Source organism: Xyrauchen texanus, chromosome 47 (genome assembly GCF_025860055.1).
Source record: "Xyrauchen texanus isolate HMW12.3.18 chromosome 47, RBS_HiC_50CHRs, whole genome shotgun sequence".
Taxonomy (NCBI): domain Eukaryota; kingdom Metazoa; phylum Chordata; class Actinopteri; order Cypriniformes; family Catostomidae; genus Xyrauchen; species Xyrauchen texanus.
Window position 1 is genome coordinate 21429934 of NC_068322.1, and position 19833 is coordinate 21449766.

Sequence of the window (19833 nt, forward strand, 5' to 3'; positions counted from 1 at the left end):
GGGTGGCGGGTGCTAGTTTCACACCCTGGCCACTGTTTAATATATTTGGCGACTTCCCAGATCCATGGTTTTGCAATTTCACAATATTGTCACAATTGGCATCGGGATCTTTACGGTTCGACTCAACTCGCTTTACGTTTCTTGGCTTGTATTTCCAATGCAGTTTAGTGCCATCTCAACGTGGGTGGGATTATAGGCTGATCGTCATAGATGCACCGCCTCTACTGCCGTGACAACATCTTAAACGCGACACAAACTGTAACAAAAACAAACTGACCAAAACAATAACACAACGCTAGCTGTTAGCTACTAGCTCATTGTGTTGCATAACGCAGTTGTTGCATGGTGATTTTACACAAGTGTATCAGTTAAATTGGCCTGGTTGTTTCAGAAACAAGCTTCCAGTAGATGGTCAACTAAATAAAGTGAAGCTTTCAAGCAGAGTATAGAGTTAACGTTACTAAACGTACCATCCTCCATCAAGGCTGAGTCCAGAGCACTGTCACTCCCATTGCTCGCCGGTTTAGATAGTGTCCATTTGGTTGAACCACTTCCACTTTTCCTTGATGATTCTGTAGTCACTTTTAAGTTTTTTTACTTTTCCCTACACTGTTGGTAGGTGGTAACAACCGAGACACTTCCTGAGAGACTTTTTCATTTCGCTCATACCGTCTGCACCTCGTTTATTGACCATGGCGTGGTTTTGCACACAGCCATTTCTTTTTTCACAATTTGAAAGGCGTGTGAACGAATGATACTGTTATCGCTGTTACTAACTTTAAAATTAGCAGGTTGATGTCACGTGTCGGAAATCCAGTGACGCTGGTAGTGTGGCAAGTTTACAGCTTCATAAATTATAGTGGGAGTATTGAAGTTGTCATATAATGCACTTGCAGTGTTGCTATGTTTCTTGGTTTTAAAGGGAGCTTAAAATCAAAGACGATATCTACACAGCAAGGATGCAAAGTCGACAGCTTCGCTGATTATAATGGAAAGGTTTTGTTGTATTGTGCACATGCAGACCAAGATTTCTACTCTACAAGTGCGCAGATATTGATATTGCCATGATTTTAAGCTACCATTAAAATCAACAAAATTATCTACACTGCAATGCACGCTACAACAAAACTAGAATGTTTCCTTTATAATCGACGAAGCTGTCGAATCTGCACACATGCGGCATACATACCTTTGTTGATTATAAGCTCCCATTAAAACTAAAGAGCATATCTACAGTACACTGCAAGTGCATGATATTACAACATCAATGCTCCCGCTATAACTTATGAAGCTGTCCTTCTTGTGCACTTGCAACCAAATTAGATTTCTTCATTGGTTTTAATGAGAGTTTAAAATATCTACACAGCAAGGGCGCAAAGACAACAGCTTTGTTGATAATAGAGGAAGTCTTACTGTAAGCCTACAGTGTAGATGGGGTGATTGTGTTAATATCAGAAAATGTGGTCTTACAAGCCATCTTAAAATGACAAAGGTGGCATAGAAGCCACATATATGATGCAGATACATATATGAAACTATGAACAGCTGTACATTTGCACAAACTAATTCTAAATTAAGTTAAAATGTATATAAATATATATATATATAGGGATAGTGTACTGTATATTTTAGGTTCTGTCTCTAGTCACCATTGCTTTTAAGATTTTCACCATTTTAAAATATCTTTTTGGCTTAATTTATGTGAAACCAATGCCGCTTCAGAGCCACCTTTGATACTAAGTGAGGCAGGTTGTTTTAGTACAACTCTTACGCTTCATTGTATTTTTACACTGAATTTGGAGCAGCACAAAACCACCGCTGTAGTGTAAAGACAATGTTCAGATCTGTAGTCCTTCCGTTTTGAAACTGAACATTTCCAGAGCTTAATCTTGTTTTCACCCTGCATAGACGGAAAGACTTTATCAGTGCGATCACTGGTAATTTCAGTGTACAGATGCAATCGCTCTCTTCCTACCTCCCACTACTGTCTTCCCTCAGGAGTGAACAACAATACGCTCCACACAATAGACCAATAAGAGCCTGTTGACTGTGACAAAACCCACCACTGCAGCGACGAGGACACTGTGCAATCTGTGCTAATGTAATAACACTGACCTGAAATCTGTTTAAAGGGTTTCCACATATTTTGACTAATGATTTTTCCATGACAGTTCTAGTTGTTTGTAATTACTGGATAAGGATTTTTTTTTTTAAATCATTTTGTGTTAGACCTATTTGCTAATGAGTCATTCAGAGAATCGATTAATTCAAGAGAACAGAACTTGAAAAAGTTTTCCTCTTTTTTTTTTTTTTTTAAGAGGCATTATATAGGAAAGAATAACCAAGAGATTTATATTAACATTGACATTTTCCATAACTTTATCTTTCTTTTTTCCATGATGTTTTAAAATTCCCTTATATTTCCAGGTTTTCCATCACCATGGAAACCCAGATTGGAAATTAACCAGAGTTTAGGGCAAAAATTCATCTGAAATTGAGGAAAATACCCCAGATATTTAAAATCTGGGGGCAAAAATGGACCCGCAATGAATTCCAATGTTCTTTTAATCATTACCTACAATTTTTCATGGGTTTAGTGTGGTTTAGAATGGGTTTAATGCAGACACCACAGTGACTTACACTATAGCAGTCCGACATCTGCGATGGCAAGTGTTGATTAACAGCTAATATGAAGAGGCTTTTGATGAAAAATGATCCATGACCATACAAAGTATAGAGATTAATAATAGAATCAAATGTTTTCCAGCAGAGCGTTCACTGTGTTACGATATCTTGTGCATTATTAGCTACTTTTATATAGCTACTTCTGTGTTTGACATCGATCTGAACTATATTTGCTCAGATTGAGAATTTATGTCAGTTAATTGATTTAGTTGATGTATTTTACTAAAATGTACCGTATTTTACACAAAGTGACCTAGTAAATGTAAAAAATGCCCCTGAAAATCAATTCCAGTGGGCAAATATTACTCTTTGATAAAAATTTATATCTGACTCTTGTGGGATTGGTGGTAATTTATCACCATAGAACAAACCATCTAATGTTTCTATATGCGAGTAATAGATGAGTTTGTTAATGCTGCTTACTGTAACCAATTAATTATCACTTGAAATGAACTGCAATCTTGTCTGAGACCATATAAGATAAGACCTAGTCTAAGCCCAAGGCCTTGTATATATTGTCTTAAAAATGTCTGCACATCCTGACTCCAACTCTAATGGATTTGATTTTATGTGAATCTAACTAAAGAGAAAAGGAATCAAAGCCTTGAAACAAAGGGTATCGTTCCATATACTATAATAAAGATGGAGAAAATCAGAAAGACAAGTTCAGACACAGTGAAGGCCTATTGTGTGGATAAACCGCACCAACATGTGGCTAAATGTACAACTGCAGCAGTGATTCTCATTCAGGCCATTTGTGTTCCTAACACTCAATCGCACAGCAGGGCTCCATAACCTTTGAGGTTTGGAGAGAAATACATACAATGCATAATAATATTTAAACTTTTGTCTGTTTTGCCTACATAAGTAGATGTAGATTTGTGGTATGTGTGTACTGTATATCAGAAAGAGAAGGAAGCAGGAAAAATGAGAGTGAGAGAGACCCAGAGAATGAGATCCTTAAGTCTTTTTTGTGCAAGAGGGGCGTCCAGCTGAGCACTGGCTCCAAGCCCAGTTAGACCCCTGGCCTGGCTGGACTCACACACACTCACCTGGGATGTGTGCCATCCGGGCCGGACCTCCGCCAGCTCCTCTCACACACACATGCCTGAGACCCCACAGCCCGGCTTCCTGCTTCACACACACCGACACACATAAACAGACCTCACAGCCAGACAGCTTCCTGTCCAACCCCAAACAACCCCGATCATGTCCACCTCTCCACCACCCACTGGCACACCTTAACTGTGTGTGATGAGAAGGCCAGCGTGTGTGTGATGATGGGATACGTACAGGCTCCAGTGTATGTGCATTGGTCTCATCTTTTAATGATTCTCATACAATCAAATACAAAAAGGAACAGTCTCGCAGGTACAATTTATCTAGCGCGCGCACACACACACACACTAAATGTTTCCTGAAAGATCAAGTTGCAGACTATATAAGGTCCCCATAGGGGAGAGGCGGATGGGAGGAAAGAAGACACACACTCTCACACACTTTTCGATACGTTTCTCTTCACACACACGCACACTTATTCCAACATCAACACTTATTTATTTTACCACAATGTTTCAGAAATAACAAAGTATCATCACTGGGGATATGCTGGAATACGTTTAAAACAATATCAGAGAATTTGAGCAAAAAATGAAGGGGAGGGGGTATGAATGTGAAATGATGGCTGCTGGAAATGGGGCATCTAGATTTAATAAAAAATTACTTTTTCCAAATAGTGATGGTGCTGTTTTTTATATCAGTGATGTCCTGACTATAGTTTGTGATCAGTTGAATGCCACTTTGGTCAATTAAAGTACCAATTTCCTTCCGAAACAGCAAAATCTGTACATTATTACAAACTTTTGGCCGCCAGTGTGTATGTGTATATATATATATATATATATATATTTAACTTGTAATTATTTGAATTATTAAGTATTATTTATACTGAAAGCCTTGGCTTTTGCAGCAAATACTGATATAGAGTATGTGATTAATTGAGATTGATTTAATTGGTAATAATTTAGTGATCTTTGTTAATGTTAGTTAATAAAAATGTAATTGTTCATTTTCAATACATGTTAATTCATAGTGCATTAACTAACACAACTTTTCATTTTAAGTATATATATATATATATATATATATATATATATATATATATATATATATATATATATATATATATATATATTGGAGTTATCATTAACTAAAATTAATAAATGCTTAATAAGAATTGTTCATTGTTAGTTCATGTTAACAAATGGAACATTATTGTAAAATGTTACCAATGAATTAATCAGCATGTCATATCATTAAATGGAGTAAGAATTTGTAATAATTGGAGTACACATTTTCATCGAGTTACAACCCTAAATATAATATAATATAGCATTTATTTTATGCAAGATCATATTTATTCTAATAAAATAGAATCCAAAACTGTCTTGAATATATCTAAATATAGATATTGTCTTTGTAAAACAATAACTACTATTGTGCCAATAAAACTTTTACCTCTACACAGGTGTCAATACTGGCAATTAATTTGTCATAAATGCTGTTAATCTTGAAATAACTCACATTTTGTTCTGTTATTAGTGTCTCTTTGTGTGGCAAACTTTATGTGATGAACATTAAATGCATGCATCAAGGTATCAATTTTTGGTGTACAATACAGGTCAAAAGTTTCGGGTCACTTACTCATTCTTTATTCTAAATTTGTTTTCTCCACATTTTAGAATAATAGTAAAGTCACTATGGAATACCATTTTTCCATTTACTCGGAGTGACCAAACAAAACATTTGGAACTGATGTCAACTAATTCCGTTTTTTACCATTTCTGTTGTGGAAATGTAACTAAATTTTGTTAAAAATCTTTTTTCAATTGTCCTTTTTTTTTATATAACCAATCCAAATCTAGATATAATCACTTGTATTTTAAATTAAACCACTAATCAACAATAAATACCTATAACAACACTGTAATTACAATGCAATCCAGTTGTTGGATCTTTTAATAATGTGTTGCATCCATTGATGACCGTAATTGATGGTTCTGTTTCTATAGTGATGGTGGTACGTACCTTCCTGCAGTGAGACGAGTGGAGGGAAGTATTCTGGGATGTAGTCTCTCCTCTCTCCCCTCAGTGCATCACGGGCATCCGTGTCAAAGCCAGCAGCAGGAAACTGCAGAACGCTGCTCTTACTGATGGGGAACTGAGGGATAGTTTGTGGGAAGCTGACAGGCTCCAAGTTATTTACATAGTCCTCAAGTTCAGCTATACTGACTCCCAAAAGTCCAAAAGCCTGGTCCACATCGCTCAGTCCAGGGTCTGTACGTCCATCTGAGAAAAGGAGAGAGAGATTGTGAATTATGTTACTATACAATTATGTATTATAATGATTGGGCTATAATAACATGAAGAAATGTATATTTTATTCTTTAATAATTTATTCATGTATTAAACAAAGGATCACATGTGAGTCTGACAGTACATCATCCTGTTTATTACATGGCTACTTACTAGAGCTGCACGATTCTGGATAAATTGAGAATCACATTTGTTTTGCTTAGAATAAAGATCACGATTCTGAAGAAAAAATGCATATTTCACTGATTTACAAAACCTGGACATAAGGGTACTAAACAAAGTAACGTGTAATGTACTAGAGGTTCCCACGTGCTCACTGGTTCAATCTATGAAAAAATGCAATAAAGTTGTAAATCTAATATCTAAATTTAAAATGTCCTAAGTTCACAAGGGGGTGCATTGAATACCTTATAAACCAAACAGCAATATGTTAAAATAAAAAATAAAAAGGATTAGCCTGTTTCCTCACAGAAAAAGCATCATTAACATTTCTATGTTTAACTTGGTGTTGCACTGGTAAACAAATAAGCAATAAAACTAAAAAATGATGAACAATTTAAATTAAAACAATGAGGCCTTCTGTGTTTCTCTTGTAAAAATTGCTTCAAGCTTTTCAAGGAATTATTCAAGAGCCAATAATTAAAGAGAACAGAGTGAAGAGTTTTTCAGCAACCATAGCAATTAAACATTGAAAAAATGATAACGTACAAAATTCAAAAAGTAATTTAATGCAAAATGAAACTATTTAAATATTTAACACTCTTTACAGTGTGATTAATAGAGCTACATTAATACTGATTTACTGACACAGTAAGAATGCCTGAATGCCAACAGACAGCATGCAGCTTATCTACATTTAGACATCGCACAGATCTAATATTTTGAAGAATTCGTCCCGTCTCCTTATACATTAACAGCTGTTTTTGCTTTAATATCACCTAAATAGGGGTATTTTGATTAAAAACAGCACAGAGTCTTGTGCAGGAGACACAAGTGAACAGGCAGACAAACGCATGTAAGCATTGGAAAGCAGCTGGCTTTCATCAAACAGCGTACAGGACAGGTAGTGAATTTAGTCAGATCTTGGTAATGCCAGTATTTTTTTTAGCATCTGTGGCTATTAAAATATTGAACTAACCAGAGAACTTTCAAATGCTAGATTTATTTTTTATTTTATTTTTACCATTAAAGAATATTTTTTTGCTACCCATTGAAAAATGTCAAATACATCAATTTATAGAATTTGTTAAAAAAAAAGCTCAAGATTGTGAATTTATTACCTCTTACCCTAAGAATTATATATTTTTAGGCCTACTATAAATCTTTCACATTCTTCTTTTGTTTTTGACAATTAGCATTCTTCATGCATATCGCCATCTACTGTGTAGAGAGGAGAATTTATAACAAAAATTGACTTAAATATTGATGTTTCTCACCCACACCTATCATACCTCTTCTGGAGATATGGATTTAACCACTGGAGTCTTATGAATTACTTGTATGCTGGTTTATGTGCTTTTTGGAGCTTCAAAGTTCTGGTCACTATTTACTTGCATTGTATGGGCATTTTTATAAGCATTTCTTACATGAACCCCGCTTGTGTTTTTAACTGTGTTCCTAAGACATCAAAGTTTGTATTAGCCTTGCTACACAATTTCCAACAATGACTTAGAAAGGCAACCCAAACTTTTGCATGTAAACAAACCAAACTTCCACAGATTTTGAAGTAAATTTAACCCTGTGATGCATACCGAATTGTCTTGAAAACATTATTTAAATTTTACACTATCTGGGCATTTTGCTGATCCATTTGTGATAGATGTAAAAGTCAGGTTTTTAAAGACCCCAGGTATGTAATAATGTTTGGCAAAACCCATACTTTTAAGGTTAAATACAGAAAACATACAATCACAGCCCTTAATGAACTATACTTAATATACTTTCACTTTTACAAATAGAAAGTACAGATATAGTTTCTATATACACATAACATTGTTTTGAATATGAACATGATGCTAACGTCATCACTATGGCAACAGGTAGGAATCCATGTGCAGCATCCTTAATGCAAACTATTCCATATTATCTAGTCTAAACTCTAGCAAACCTTTCAACCTCTAAGACATATACACTTCATGACATTATACTTAATTTTGAGCAACATACTGTCATTTTATAGCACAAATAAACAACTGATCAGCTGTCAAAACAAGTACGCAGAGCGTTACGTTTGATGCCAATTTCACAACCAAAATACGGTCATGAAGTATTCGTTAAGTGGACAATTTTTTTTCGCAAAAAGCAGTTAACCGAGAAATTGTATTCCTTCTAATAGCTCAATACACATTTGAGTGGCTAGCTATTTTAGCATGCTGACAACAGGTTTGGTGGGCGGGGCATACGCACAACACACTTAATAGTGTACACAACTCCTGCATAAAAAGCTGTGAGTGTCAGAGCGGATCATTAAAGGTACTCACAGAGTTCCGAGTAGCGGTGGCAGCTTCGGGCCAGCTGCTGCAGGTATCTCTCCAGCACGTCAGACAGCAGATCACAGGCGCTCAGCTGCACAGCGTCCCAGCCCACCGCCTGACACATCTGCGCCACGGACACCCGCAACAGCGACAGCGCATAACTTTCACACATCTCTGCGGTTCCGAAAGGCCGCTCTCACGGCGCCTGGAAGTGCTGGATCATTCACACGAATAGGGACATCGGCGCTTCCACAGGAGCCGCCATATTTGCTGCCCGAGCGCAACATTGCGGAGCAATCGATCACGCATGCGTAGAAGAGCGGAGAGGCTGCTCGAGTGTAGCTTGTTTGATTACACAGCCTGTCCTCAAAAGTATATTATATTAACTGGGGGGAAACAAAAATGTGTGAAAATAAACTAGTTATGCTATTTTATTCTTGTATTCATTGTAGTATAACTTGGATTTCTTAAATTAATTCCAAATGTATATTTTATCAGTAAAAAGCTTGGTATCAGCCCATAACATGCTGATTTCATAACATGCACAAGAATTTTGCAAATGAAACATACTTTCGACAAGTATTATCCCAACGAAACATCCCTTACAACATTACCGTGCTAACCTTAATTTTCCTGCCAAAACTCCATAGTTATTGTTACTACAGAACAATCGATTCATTTTTATGATAACCTTTTCTAACAGCATGAGAGAAGCGTTTATAATTGTTAAATAATATATTTTTAGACAGTTGTCGACACTACTATACATATTGTATGAAGTTGCATAGCCTACGTTAACGCATTAACTTTAGTATGGAATTTTGGCGGGAACTATAGTTAACATAGTGATTCTTTGTAACGGTCGAGACACATGATTTACCTAGAAAAGATTTCGTTGTAAAATAATATTCCGGGTGTAATACAAGTTAAGATAGGCCTAAATAGTCAGCTTTTGTGCCAGTTAATTACCACAACAACAACAACAATTTGACTCATCCCTCCTTTTCTTTAAAGGTACATGCTGAAATGTTTCCCCATTAAATAAATAGTAATTTTGAAATATATGTATAAAATCATGAAAACTCACATGAGATGAGGACTATTCATTCTAGTCATATCAGTAACCTTATGAAAGCTGTTCTACATGAGGTGGGGTGCCCTCATTGAGGCTGCCATTTTAAAATCACATGACCAGCAGAATACTTGCTTAACCTCAGTAACCGTCTTGTTATTGGACACGTTCACTCTTGGATTAATCAATAATTAATCATTGTGAATAGAGAATTTCTACTGTAACTGAAAACTATTGATTTTGAATTATGCTGCAGCCACACCACTAGGTGTCACTGGAAGTTCAAGATAACAAACAAAAAGTTACTGAGTGTACCTTTTAAAAATAACAAAAAATATGGGTTAGTGAGGCACTTACAATGGAAGTAAATGGGGGCCAATTTTTGAGAGTTAAAATACTCACTTTTTCAAAAGTATAGCCACGAGACAAACAATGCGTGTTAACGATTTTACTTTGTTGCTGTTTTAATGTCAGCAAACCCTAAAATGATGATAAAAACAACACATTAACTATACATCTTAAATAATACACAAGTTTTAACAGAAAATTGAATGTAATACTTATATAAAATTATAAGCTTCACATTTCTGCCTATGAACCCTCCAACAATTGGCCACATTCACTTCCGTTGTAAGTACCTCTCTGTAAACATTTTTGCATTTTTAAAGAAAAGGAGGGATGAGTCGAACTTAATTTTTGTATTAATCAACATTATGCCACAAATGCTGTTAATTGAGTTAACTTGTATTGAACCCAGAATGTTCCTTTAAGATCACTTCAATAGATTTCATATTCACTGTGTAGTGTGTATGCACAATTTCTGACCTAGGACCTTTGGATTCGAGTAGAAAATTAATAATTTGATGTATAAGGAGATTTAAAAATATTATGGATGCTAATGGGTGATTCTAATTATTACAAAAGGACATTCATCAGAAGAAATTGTCTTATATGGCATTTTACATGCTTTTATTCATAACAAAGTTTCTATTTTCTGTTGTTCTCTTTTTAACACTACTACTATGAAATTTAAATTAAATTTAATGTTTTGTTGTTACACAAAAAATGCTTTAAGCCTCAGAATAATTTAAATCATGACATTACTGAACTGAAACATTCAATAATATATACATATACTATACTATACCGTTCAAAAGATTAGGGTCACTTACTCATTCTTTTTTTTTATTTATTCACATTTTAGAATAATAGTTAAGTCATCAAAACTATGGAATAATATAAATGAACTATGGGAATTATGTTGTGACTAAAAACATCCAAAATAAATAAAAACTGTTATATTTTAGCATCTTCAAAGTAGTCACCCTTTGCCTAGAATTTGCAGACATGAACTCTTTTCTCAAACAACTTCTTGAGGAATCACCCTGATATGCTTTTTAAACAGTATTGAAGGAGTTCCCATCTATGTTGGGCACTTATTGGCTTCTTTTCTTTATTATTTGGTCCAAGTCATTACATTTGGTGGCACAATTATATTTTTTATATATTTTTAAGATCATGAGAAATATTTCAGTCAAGTGTTTCAAAACTTTTGACCGGTAATGTATATTTTTTTCATAGATTAGACAAAATTGACCAACTAATAAATACTACATCATAAAGAAATCCAATAACTAAAAAATAAAAAGTATTTTTGAAAAGTAAACAGGAGGCTATGGAGATGTGCTTCACTTCTCAGATGATAACCATCAGAATCTGAGATCTAGTGGCAGCTGATTAAATAATAAATGAGTGACCCATATGGTCAAACTTTTCTACTTGTCCATTACTTTAATAGATCAGACCCTCTTCTACAATCACTGACCCCCAAATTCTCCCTTTCATGGATCCAGACACCCAACACCACAGCTCGATCACTTCATCTGATACTGTGGTGGCTGGCCTGGCTTGAGTTTCAAATGGATAACAAAGAGGCTAAACTTGTTTTGATTGGCAATTATAAGAAGGAACAATAAGGATGCCGTTAAGTCAATTGGGTTTATCAGTAATCAGTTCTAAGTAACTTAATCCTGTTTTAAGCAAAGTGTGCACACTTGAGAGGGTTTATTGGAAGGATTGACCCAGAGTTCTGTTTTGGCAGACGTCCTCTCTTCAAATGCTCTGTGTATTGATAACCTCTGAGCACAGCCAAGCGAAAGGCCCTGTTCCTTCAAAGACGAGTTCACAAACTTTAATTCCAATGAAAAACAAGCAAGAGTCGGGAATATTTGTTTTCATTAGGGGACATCAAAGCTGATCAGAACACATACAAGAAATAGATTGTTTCTCTGTAAGAGATTTGTTTTCTCAGATATTGTACAAAGCACATATACATTTATGAATTCTACACTAGATGACTGATTAGAAAGAGAGAAAAAAACAAATATGTGCTTTCAAACACAAATACACACACACACATACAATCAAGATATAATACCCACCATCTAAGAAAAAAAAACACATGAAGGATTCAGGTAAGGCCAGAACCATGTTCTACAAAATTACACAAATGCAGGTATGACTGCTTGGCCAACACTTGGTCAAGTGCAGTTTTGTTGTGCGTTTTTCCATTACTGTGGTGTTATTAAACCTCAATAATCAAGGGGGCAATAAAGTTACCGTCAAATAACTGTGCCATTAAATTGGATTTGCTATTACTCAGGTAGCTATGAACATGTTTACAGCTTAGCCAGCTAAATTCTTCTGGAAGTTCTAAATGTTTCTCCGCCATGACTACAGTTGATCTGAAAGAGAAAACTGACTGTAGAATGTCTGCAACAGCGCCCCTTGTGGCAACGCTAAGAATGCAACATGTACTTTCTAGCGCAGCTGGAAGAGTCTGTGTTCACCTACTTGTCTAGAGTAAGTTGTTATTTTTTATTAATATACTCATAGCGTGAGTCTTTATGTTTAGACTGCACCATAGGTAGTCAGTAGAAAGCTTTTTCATTGATGCAAAAAATCGGAATATCACGAAAACATTTAGCAAATTAATCAGCGATTCCATCCCATGTGTTTGGGTTAAACTAAATCGCACGATCGGGGAAACTGGCGCAAAGTTATAGCCACTGGAGAAGCCATTGTTGCTCTTTTATAAAATGTAATGGTTTAGAGTGTGCAGATAAAGCACTTTGTTATCTAGCGATTGGGCCGCAGATGATTGGGTGCGGCAGCATGTCAGACAGTTCGGGGAGGCAATACTAGGGCTGGGTAAAAAAAAAAAATTCTGATTATTCTTTGTTTGAACGATCCCAATATTGATTGTTAAAATCGCAAGTTAAATTTTTTCCTTATAATTTAAAGTGTACTTCAGTTTTGGTTGTGTTGATTATTTTATTTGTTAAATAAATGGCAACTGAACAACATAGCTTGGGCCCCGTTGATAATTTTTTTAATTAATGTTTTCGCCAAGTACCAAGTTAGAAGGTCTCCTGTATATTTTACAGCATTAGCTGAGAGAGATTTTATTTTATATGCAAGCAAAATGGACATTATAACAGAAATATACCGAAATGAATCAAATCATAATGTAATTGGACTCAAATCGAATTTATAACTCTGAATCGAATAAAATTGAATTGGTAATTCTGTTCTAATATCCAGCCACTGATACTAATGATCACTAATACCCAACAAAAAATCAACAACATTTACCCAAATACAATGTGCGAATAAAGCCAAGTTTCCATCGCTTTGTGTTCAACAAAATCTTCACTTACGGAGAAATTTTAGCCACTGTGCTCTATGCATGCTTTGGGTTTTCTAGCCAACTTTAGTTTTAGGATGACCAAAGGAACATTTCAGATTCAATAATTGGTCCACTTGTTCGTCCAGTTAAGACTAAGTAATTCAGTCACATATGTGTTCCTAATAAATTCAATAGGAGTTTATTTGGCAAATGTGTTTCCATCACAGTTTATGCGCATTTTCTTCTTATTGAATAAAAAGTGTATCCACCTCAAGCGAATACATTTTTATGCGCATTTTAGAGATTTTATTTGCATCTTGGTGTTTCCATCACACAGTTTTTAGGCCATAAATATATCCCAAAATATGTATGAAAACCTAGATATTTTGATGACAGGCTTTGGCTGCCCGATGACAGATGACAGATGCCATGTAATGATATTGGTCCGCTGGTTAGACCAGTTATGATCAAATTAATCAGTCACATCACTCACGGCAGTCACATGACCTTTTGATGCACATCTAGGAATTAAGTCAGTAAATGTGTTTCTATCATAGTTTACGTGCTTGTCTTTTTACCAAGTAAAAATGTATTCATGTCTTGTGAGCGTTTAACTTTTTCCTTTGCATTTTGGATTTTTTTCTTGACATTTTCATCCAGTATTTTTACGCAATATCCAAAAACTTGCATAGAACTGTAGATGGAAATGCAGATTGCTTTTTACTGTTTAGTAATCAGTAAAACTTTAAAAACTGTAAAGATCAACTACTACCTCCCACCACAAAACCCAGAAAACACTACTAAATCCCACCACATGCAACAAAGCATCTCGGGTTACTTAACTGTAAACCCTGTTAAAAGCGGAACGAGATGCTGCGCTTGATTTAGCGCTTTGGGAACGTCTTTAGGAGTGACCAGCTGTGAATATGTGTGCAACACGTCAATGAAATTGACTAGAATTTACAGCCTCCGCTGGTGACATCATCAGGATGTGCTGGTACAGGGCTATAAATAGATGCGCCACAGGTGCATCGTCAGGTATTTTGTCTGAAGAGCAGTCCTGAAGCATCCTCAGTGCAGAAATGAAGTGCAGCATCTCGTTCTGCTTTTGTCAGGGAACAGGGTTTACGGTTAAATAACCCGAGACGTTCCCTATCAAAAAGTTACACTTTGATGCTGCGCTGATTTAGCACTTTGGGAACGAGAATACCCACGCCACCACACTGCGGATGTCTGGACCCCTTATGGTTGTGTAGTTATGCTCACAAGAGCACGAGAGGTCTCAGACATGAGCTTGTTATGTAGACTCAAGGACATAAGACCCCGGAGTGGCATGAACATCCAAACTATAGAATCTTATAAATGTATGCGGAGAGGACCAGCCTGCCGCATTACAAACATGTTGCAGAGGGACACCTCTGGCCAAAGCTTTAGAGGAGGCAAATCCTCTGGTAGAGTGAGCCCTGATACCTAATGGCGAAGCTTGACCGTGCGTCTCGTAAGCCAGGGCAATAGCATCCCTCACCCAATGTGACATTTTTTGCTTGGTGGCGGCCGAACCTTTGTTACGGCCCCCATGACAAACGAATAGTTGCCCTGACTTACGCCACTGGCTTGTGCGGTGGATATAAGTCTGAAGGGCAGGGACTGGACAATGCCTGCTCCAGCGTTGTAAACGGCGGGGAGCAGCAGGCTTCAAGAGTGACCGGATGTATGGTCGAGAAAGGAACCTTAGGCAGGTAGTCAGGATGAGGGTGATTGCTTTAGCCATTCCTGAGGCAAAATCTAAGCAGGATGGCAAGACAGACAGAGCCTGCAGATCCCCAATTCTTTTAGAGAAGTAATTGCCATAAGAAAAACCATCTTGAGAGTCAGAAGTTTATCAGACGCTGACTCTAGAGGTTCAAAGGTGGTCTCAACCAGACCCTCAAGGACTATTGCTAAGTCCCATGAAGGAATCCTGGTCCTAGCAGGAGGTCTCAATCGCATGGCTCCATGAACAAAGCGAGCGAGCAGAGGATGTTTCCCCAACGGCATCCCGTCAATCAAGGATTGGCAAGCCGATAGAGCGGCCACGTAAACCCTGAGAGTGGCGGGGCATGTGCCTGCTGATAATTCTTCCTGCAGAAAGTCCAGAACTGAAGAAATCTGTCAGTTAACTGGATCTGTATTATGTGCACTGCACCATCTTTCAAAGACACCCCATTTATTGACATAACTTCTTCTAGTAGATGGAGCCCTAGCACTTAGAATGGTCTCAATAACTTCAGGTGAAAGCCCAGTGACCCTCAATTGGTACCCTTCAGGGGCCAAACATGATGGTTCCACAGCTCGGGCTGGGGATTAAATTTTGTCCCCTGCGCCTGATACAGACGATCCCTCCTGTCCGGAATCACCCAAGGCGAGACATCGAAGAGAGACATTATCTCCGAGAACCATACCCTGTTCGTCCAATGCAGCGCTATCAGTAAGAGGCAGGACCCTTGCTGGCAAACTCTGGTCAAGACTCCCGGCAGCAGAGAAACTGGAGGAAACGTATACAGGCGCATTCTGGGCCTAGTATTCGTTGACACTGACGAACAGTGCAACCTTGGCCTAGCCTGACTTTTTGCTCATTCTGAATGGACACGATTCGAGCAGGACATAATTGTGCCCACATTGATATCTGGGGATCGTATGGAATTCGATAGGTAGTTTTCTGAGTGGGAGAGAGGATGCTTTTCTTGGCGTTGAGCCTCAACTCCAGAGAAACCAGATGAGCTAAGACGATATCAGTGTGCTGTAATTCCAGTTCTTGTGACTGTGCTAGTATCAGCCAGTTGTCTATATAATTCAGAATGCGGATGCCCTGGAGTCACAAAGGAGCCAGTGCTGCATCCATGCACTTCGTGAATGTGCGGGGAGATAAGGCTAGGCCAAATGGAAGAACCCGATATTGGAGGGCTTCTCCCTGAAAGCGAACCTCAGGAACTTCCTGTGTTGTAGCAGAATTTCTATATGAAAGTATGCATCCACGAGATCGATCGTGACCAACCAATCGTGATGTTGGATTTGAGACACGACCATCTTGATGGTTAGCATCTTGAATGCCAAAGACAGAGCGATTCAATCCTCGAAGGTCTAAAATCGGACGCAACCCCATCCTTCTTGGGAACCAGGAAGTATCTGCTGTAATAACCTGACTCTCTCTCTGGAATGGGAACATGTTCTATGGCCCCTTTGACCATGTGATTTTGCAGTTCTTTCCATAGTAGACATGCTTGTTCCAGTTTCACAGTAGTGGGAACCACGCCGTTGAAATGCGGAGGACGGTGAATGATTTGAATTCTGTAGCCTTTTTCTACTTTTCTTAGGACCCACATAGAAACACCTGGCAGTAGCTTCCACGCTGCCAGGTTCTCTGAGATGGGTATCAATTTTGATGGGTACCTTCCTGTTGAAGGGATGTAGAGTGTCCCGCATCCTGGACTGCGGCAGGAAGCAACGGAACACCCAACATTTTGCTGGAAACCGCTAAAACACGAAACACCAGAGGCGGCGTAAATGGAGAGGTTTTGTGGGGGTATTGGGAGGGTACAGGTGAAAGTTTCACACGCCCCGTCCTGAGGGGGGCTACCCCCACAAGGCTGGGCTCAAAACCGTCAGGGCTTTCCGTCAGGGAGATGATGGTCCTGAGGTCTTGCTTTGGGGGCTGCTGAGGGCGACAAGCCAATCCCCAGTCTCTACGAGGGGAAACGCGATTCACCACACTCTGTTTTTGAGCCTCCCTTCTAGAAGGACCGGGGCAGGGCTGGGTGGCCACAGGCCCCTCCCCTGAGTGCGGCGAGGAAGGAATTGCCCAAAGGCTTCCTCATGACTTTTCTCGCAAGTGTCTCCTCTACCGCCGGCATCATGGAATACCCCATGCCTCACCACCCACGATAGTCGAATATGTCGATGTCGAGGGCACAAAGACACGGGAAGTATAAGGTGTCCTCCATGAAAGAAAAAGCTCGTCATGGAGGTCATCAAAGAAAGGAAAGGACTGTAGCGTTCCCTTCCTTTGGCCATCAGGCAGAAATCTGTCTTCCAGTTTGGAATGTTTGGGGGTCTCTTGTTCGCGTGGCCAGTATGACTGTAGTCTGGCCACAGCCCGAGTAACCACTTCGAGTAATTCCGCAGTCGCTTTATTAATCGTGCGTGGAATGCTCAGAGGTGGGTAGCTCGAAGTCCACAAACTCAGCATCCCCCTGATGAACCGAAGAGGCGCCGGAGCACGCTTCAGGATCACGAGAAGAACAGGCTGGATCTGGTGAGAGAGCGATAGGGACTCGCTCCTCAGCCAGATCCATCCGAGAGCCCCCAAGATGAAAGAGTGGGCGCTAGCTCTCGGAAGTAAGCGAGACGAGTTCGAAGCATTTTGACTGAAAACAGATCGCAATGCTCACATCCGCCCAATGCAAGAGCAGCATGCTCTTCCCCCAAAAACTCAAAACAAAACTGTTGTGTCCACTTCAGCCATAGAGCATAAACACAGGAATACACAACACTTGCTTTGTTTATCAGTCATTCTTGAAAGAGAAAGGTTTTCTGTGCACTGCCTAACAAATTCTAACTCCTAACAGAGGAAAGTAGAATGTTTTTTACAGGGTTGAGAAGCACAACACACACAGAGTGGTCTGAAGACAAAAGACCTGACGATGCATCTGTGGCGCATCTATTTATAGCCCCTGTACAAGCGCATCCTGAGGATGTCACCGGCGGAGGCTATAAATTATAGTCAGTTTCATTGATGTGTTGCACACATATTCACAGCTGGTCACTCCTAAATATGTTCCCAAAGCGCTAAATCAGCACAGCATCAAAGTGTAGCTTTTTGATAGGGAACATCCTATATATGAAATAGGTAAAACACCTAAAAATCTATGTTGCTACCAGCACACAGTATATCCTACAGTCTGTTGTAGCATGTAACCTCAGTTATGCCTCAGTTCCTGTGAATGTAGGGCTGGACGGTATGGCAAAAAATATTAGCACGATATTCTTTATTCGATATCTTATTCTCATATCATTCAATATCGGTATTTATCACGATATTCAAATCACATTTGCACATTGCACATTTTTTAGAATTTCCAAAAAAAGAAGAGAAAAAAAAATACTAAACAGTCTACATAGTCTTTACAAAACTGCTTTGGGGGCCCAGACACAGCCAATGCAGTGGTGTCTGAGGGATCGTCTATGAAAATATTACAATATTTTATAGAGTTTATCAATTGAGTGCAGTTGGATATGAATGTTATAAGATGATCTGTTCATTTTGAATCATAATGAAGGTATATATATATATATATATATATATATATATATATATATATATATATATTATAAAAAAATTGTTTATTTAAGTCATGTTTTAAAATGTACCTCTATTTAGCAATAAAATAGCACATTAATAAGTCATTTTTAAATGCACCTTTGAAATGGCATTTTAAAAAGCATTTGGCAATTGCCTTTCTTCATCCATTTGCCAGTTGCTTTTTCTTTATTGATTGACTTTTTCTTTTCTTTTACCATTTGTCTATCTATACCAGCTGAAGCCCAGGAGTGCCAATTAAAAAAGAATGAAGGAATAAATTATCAATTGATTAATTTGACAAATGTATAAATTGACAAATAAAAAGAAATGTTTAAATGTGTTAATTTAATTAGTGCTTAAAAATGACATTATTTTTAACAATAATGGGGAGGCTACAATTACAGAAATGGGTTTCTCACACACTCTACCTGTCTTCCTGTGATTGCATGCCCTACGTTATCCCTTGTGTGTTCCCTGTATGTTTGCTGGTTTGTTCTTTGCTGTTTAACTTGGGTTGCCTCCAGACCGGTTCCTCGAACTGAAACATGTGACGGAGGTGAGCAAGGGCAACACACATCTCCTTTCATTTATATCACATTTGTTTTAAAAACACTGTATGATCATCTTTAAATATTTCACAGCAAGAGACACCATTAACTTCTGATATGTTTTGCATCTGTTTCTTGTGCGCAGATTAAATAATATCATGTAGCCAGGTATCATCAATCTTAAAGTATCAAATCGACGAAGCTGTAGCTTGGGTGAAGGACTTCAAAATGTATGTAGGCCTATTATTTGGACATTGTCCTAAACTGAAAATACTCAGTTCAAAGTAAAAGTTTAGCCCAAAAATGTTTTATTGCAAGTGTGAAGTTGGGTCCTAGTGCCCTCAGACTTCCAACCTCAGCCAAAAGGAAAGAGTCCTCCCACAGTTCAGACTCTAAAGACAAGAAGAAGAAATCTGCCCTTGATGAGATAATAGAGGAATGCTTTATTTTTTCCCCCATATTACTCTGAAAGGCCAAGGACATTTAGAATCCTTACATAATTCTATAGCACAGATCAAACAACTTTTCCAGTCCAAAGACTAGAAGAAATGAAGAATTAATTTCTCCCAAGGTCAGATCTTTGGTTCTCTTTCTGTTACATGTCTGTTTATTAGGATTGGCTTAAACAGTCCTCCCTGTTCAATACTGATCTT

At 38.0% G+C, this 19833-nt stretch overlaps 1 protein-coding gene across 1 annotated transcript in view; it reads right to left on the reverse strand.

Annotated features, from left to right (window-relative positions):
• Positions 1–8807, reverse strand: part of LOC127638708 (transcription initiation factor TFIID subunit 3-like) — a 79783-nt gene extending 70976 nt beyond the window's left edge. Inside the window, exons 1-2 of the mRNA XM_052120353.1 lie at positions 8541–8807; positions 5773–6033 (exon numbers count right to left, since the gene is read on the reverse strand). Of these exons, the coding sequence (XP_051976313.1) occupies positions 5773–6033; positions 8541–8706 (427 nt within the window). The 5' untranslated portion in view covers positions 8707–8807. The remainder of the gene's footprint in view (positions 1–5772; positions 6034–8540) is intronic.
• Positions 8808–19833: the final 11026 nt, after the last annotated feature.